Source organism: Sinocyclocheilus rhinocerous, unplaced genomic scaffold (assembly GCF_001515625.1).
Source record: "Sinocyclocheilus rhinocerous isolate Xijiao unplaced genomic scaffold, SAMN03320098_v1.1 scaffold8, whole genome shotgun sequence".
Taxonomy (NCBI): domain Eukaryota; kingdom Metazoa; phylum Chordata; class Actinopteri; order Cypriniformes; family Cyprinidae; genus Sinocyclocheilus; species Sinocyclocheilus rhinocerous.
The window spans coordinates 1,810,149-1,814,916 of record NW_015666800.1 but is presented as its reverse complement, the minus strand read 5'-3'; the positions used below and the strand labels follow the sequence as shown (position 1 = coordinate 1,814,916).

Here is a 4,768-nt window from a genome sequence, read left to right as displayed (position 1 = left end):
AAGGTTAAAGGAATGTCCCATTTCCAAAAAAAAAAAAAAAAAAGATGTCATATGTCTGATATTACAGGGTTAAGGACTTAATCATTTTCATTCAGCAATTCTGTATTTTGCTGTTCAATATTTGTAATGACATGCATTATTTTGTCCTAATAAAGTAGGATAAAATAAAGTAAATAAGTTTCTAATAGAAAATCTTAATCACTATGATGTGAAGTCTTTTTTTTACCTTTTCAGTGGGTGGTGTTCACCGTTTTCCACCAAAAGGAAAGGATATCAGTAAAGGCTGGGAAGGAGCAAGACAATCAGCATTAGGCTATCACTTGGGCGTCACCCCCTCAGTCATTAGGAGTCGCTACAACCTCACAGCAAAAGATGTGGGCACTGCCACCAACAACAGTCAGGCAGTGGCACAGGTAAACCTCTCATATTTACTGTGCAGATTTCACTGATTGACTAAATGTGTAGAGTGGTAAATCCATTAATTTATTCATATGAACAGAATTCTGAGGTGTTATTCATGGTTGTGCCAAATATCTCCACTAACTAGTTCTTGGAGCAGTACTACCACCCCGCTGACTTGGCTGAGTTCATGAGTCTGTTTGCTGGAGGATTCACACACATGTCAGCTGTAGAGCGGGTTGTGGGCACTCAGGGCGGTGGGAAAGCCGGCATTGAGGCCAGTCTGGATGTGGAATACATCATGAGCAGTGGAGCAAACATTTCTACATGGGTCTTCACAAATCCAGGTATGTGCTCCATGGCAGCATTATTTTAGTACCACTGAGATGCTATTATAGATTTTATTAATATTTTGAATTGGTTTTTATTTTTATATGTTCTGTTAAGTTTTAGTTCAAGTTTTAGTAATTTTGTTGTGTCATTTTTATTAGTTTAAAAAAACATTTTTTTTATTAATCTTTATTTCAGTTTTAGTACATCAGGTTAAACTTATTTTATTTCAGCTAGTTGCCAAGACAACATTTCTCTTAAAAACTCTGATTCATGGACATAATTTGCCTGAGTTACGTTTGCTGTTGCCTTAAAGGAATAGTTCACCCCCCAAAAAAATAAAAAATTGCTGAAAATATACTCACCCTCAGGCCATCCAAGATGTAGATGAGTTTGTTTCTTCATTTAATCAAATGTAGCATTGAGTGCCATCAGAATGAGAGTTCAAACAGCTGATTAAAAACATCACAATAATCCCCAAGTAATCCACACAACTCCAGTCCATCAATTACGTCTTTTGAAGCGATTTACCTTTAAACTATTGCTTCTGGACAAAATATGAGTCCATAATAACACTTCCTCCAGTGAAACTTCTCCAAAATCTCAAACATCTTGGATAGCCTGGGGGTGAGTCAATTTTCAGCAAATTTATATTTCTGGCTGAACTATTAGGATGTCTGCTGGTTTTTGCAAAGTCGGTATTGGTCTTCTCAAATGACCTGATTTTAGTGCATCAGTTGGGTCTGTTTCCGAATAGGTTCTTTTATTTCATGCATTGTAAAGATCACAAACTTTGTGACTTGGTCTCGGTTACAGGTCGTCATGAGTCTCAGGAGCCGTTCCTTCAGTGGATGGTGCTGCTTAGCAACATGTCTGCAGTGCCTTGGGTCCACACTATCAGCTATGGAGATGATGAGGACAGCCTTTCTGATGCCTATATGAACCGCATCAACACTGAGTTCATGAAAGCTGGCCTCAGAGGGATTTCCATGCTCTTTGCTTCTGGTAAGATAATGAAAGTCATGTTGCTGGAACAAAAGCTTTTTATTTTGTGCATTTTATTTAGAAATTTCATTAACTGCTGGTTGCATGTGCTAGTTTTTTATTTTTTCCTCTTTTGGTCTAAGATCTCAAAAAAAGACACACTCATGTTTTTTTAATGCAGGAGACAGTGGAGCAGGTTGTAGACACTTGACCAAGGAAAGAAATACTTTTAGACCGAGTTTTCCTGCATCCAGGTAGATATTGCTCTCTAAAAAACATCTGTATAACAGTGATACCTTCTATATTGAAGAATAGTTGTGTAAAATGAATCTCTTCCCTATCTAGTCCCTATGTGACCACTGTGGGGGGGACTTCTTTCAAGAACCCCTTCAAACTTACCTACGAGGTCACAGATTACATCAGTGGAGGTGGCTTTAGTAATGTGTTTGCAAGGCCAGGTTATCAGGTAAAGCTCCATGAGTCTGTATCCTTTGCTGTGTTTTGAATGAAATGCAATCTTGCTGCTTAATGAAAACTGAAGAATGTCCCTAAATAGTCTACTTTTTAAAGTAGCTGAAATAGGCACTATTCCCTGTTTTAAACAGTTGTGTGAGATCACATGACCTCTTGATTTTCATCCCATGATCTCATGTTGCATGTTAAAGGCAGCAGTTTAAATACAGTTGTCATCTTGGAAATACAATTTATTTGCATTTTTAATATCAATTGGCAAAATGAGTTGAGAAATTGATCATAGTAAAAAACAAAAACAAATCGCTGCTTTTTTCATGTCACAAAGTTTTTGCACTGTGGGATTTTGTATTCTAGGCAGTGTACTACACATTTTCACAGATGTAGTAGGTCATATGGGTATTCCGTACATACAGATATTTTGCACACTGTGCTTTTGTAAGTAGAGGCCTTGAAATTCCACCATATTATTAAAGTAGCTGCAGTCAGGTTTTCAATTATAGTGTCTTTGACTATTTGCTCATTTCTGAAGACTCTGACAAACAAGGCTGTTGTGTTTTGTTCTCTGTAGGTTGCTGCTGTTGAAGCGTATCTGAAGAGTGTTCAGCCTCTACCTCCTCAGACATATTTCAACATCACTGGAAGAGCCTATCCAGATCTAGCTGCGCTTTCTGACAACTACTGGGTTGTTACCAACCGTGTACCCGTACCATGGATCTCTGGAACTTCGGTTAGTAAATAATACAAAGAGAATGGGTTTTTGTTTGCTAGTGCACTTATAATACAGGTTGGTTATATTCATAATTGAGTATATAATAGAAAATACTAGAATTGATGTAGAAATGCAAAATAGAAGAAACTGTGTATACTGCAGGTGTGCAAGTGTGTAATACTAAGATTTTCTGACTAAAGTTTGGGGTCAGTTTTTTTTTTTTTTTTTTAAAGAAATTAATACTTTCATTCAGCAAGGATACATTAGATTTATCAAAAATGACAGTAAAGATATTTATACAGGAGTTATATAAAAAACATGTTCTGTAAAATGACTAAAGTTTGGGGTCAGTTTTTTTTTTTTTTTTTTAAAGAAATTAATACTTTCATTCAGCAAGGATACATTAGATTTATCAAAAATGACAGTAAAGATATTTATACAGGAGTTATATAAAAGTTACAAATGCTTTCTATTTTTATAACTTCATATTCATTGAAGAATCCTGAAAAAATACCTATCACAGTTTCCACAAAAATAAGCAGCAAAACTGTTTTCAACATTATTAATAAGAAGAAATTATTTCAGATGAAATCAAATGTTATTAAATTGTAATATTTCACAATATTACTGGTTTTACAGTATTTTTGATCAAATAAATGTAAATCTTAGTGAACATGAGACTTATTTCAAAAACATTGAAATAAAAAGCATTACTGACCCCAAACATTTGAACTGTTCTGTACATAAGAAAATGCAAAAACAATGTACAATATGAAGTTCCATTTTAGTTTACAATATAAAGACTTTACCCAGTAAAGTCTGCTGTTTCGTAATCTCAATGTTTTTCCAAGGCATCAACTCCAGTAGTGGGCGGAATTCTCTCCCTCATAAATGACCAGCGCTTCCTGAAGGGTCTTCCCTCATTAGGATTCATCAACCCTCGCCTTTACAAACTGCAAGGCAAAGGTCTTTATGATGTAAGTGTTTAAAAACATTTTTATCATTAGCCACTCTTTGAACCTTTTCCCCGTGTTCAGAACTATTATATCTACAAAATCTATATTTAAAATGTCAGGCCGTTTTAAATTGTAATGCTGTCCTAAAAGAATTACATATATGAAATGATCATAAAAAGCAGTAAATGGAAATACTCGCTGTAGTGTTCCTTGTGGCAACTGCATGTAGCACACACACATCTCAGAATGCAGCTATGTGTGAAATTGAGCTTGTGTAACTAGAAGCTTAAGTGTGACAGTTAAAACCTGTTCAGGTTCCCTGTTCAAGTAACCATATACTCTTAGCAAATTGATTTAACAGCGTTTTCTCCTCCTACCCTTAGGTAACAGAGGGATGTCACCTGAGTTGTCTGGATGATAAAGTTGAAGGGAAGGGTTTCTGTGCCTCCCCTTCATGGGATCCAGTAACGGGATGGGGAACACCCAATTATCCTGCTCTTCTTAAAGCTCTTATGGATTGAGCTGCTGCTTGTTTAGTCAGATTGCAAAAGAAAGGTCCACCCTTTTGCACACATTTTTTTTTTTTACTCTATTTTGTTTTTTCATTTTTTTGCTGAATCATCTAAATGATGATGCATTGTATAATCATATCAAGATATCATAGCTGTCAATCATCTAATAATCATTTTCACAAAATAATGTTCTTATTTCTGAACCTTTAACGACTGGTTGATTAACCCACCCCACATTTCTTCTCCCGTCCAACAGGTCATACGACTTCAGTTCTTTCAGATGAGGGTGATTTGTCACAGAGTAATGGATCAGGGTTTTCCAGGTGTACGCTACAACCATGTTTAAGTGTCTTTGGTGTGACAGAAAATATCTATACATTTTATCTACTTCATACAAATACATA

General features: G+C 35.8%; 1 protein-coding gene across 2 annotated transcripts in view; it reads left to right on the top strand.

Moving 5' to 3' along the window:
- Positions 1-4,762, top strand: part of LOC107733161 (tripeptidyl-peptidase 1-like) — a 7,526-nt gene extending 2,764 nt beyond the window's left edge. The window contains exons 6-14 of one of the 2 annotated variants that reach the window (XM_016544693.1): positions 235-413; positions 548-746; positions 1,546-1,734; positions 1,895-1,967; positions 2,059-2,179; positions 2,756-2,914; positions 3,748-3,873; positions 4,236-4,407; positions 4,621-4,762. In XM_016544693.1, coding sequence (XP_016400179.1) covers positions 235-413; positions 548-746; positions 1,546-1,734; positions 1,895-1,967; positions 2,059-2,179; positions 2,756-2,914; positions 3,748-3,873; positions 4,236-4,373 — 1,184 coding nt within the window. In that variant the 3' untranslated portion in view covers positions 4,374-4,407; positions 4,621-4,762. Of the gene's footprint in view, positions 1-234; positions 414-547; positions 747-1,545; positions 1,735-1,894; positions 1,968-2,058; positions 2,180-2,755; positions 2,915-3,747; positions 3,874-4,235; positions 4,554-4,620 lie in introns of those variants that run through there. The other variant, XM_016544692.1, reaches the window with a different exon arrangement.
- The last annotated feature ends 6 nt before the right edge of the window (positions 4,763-4,768 follow it).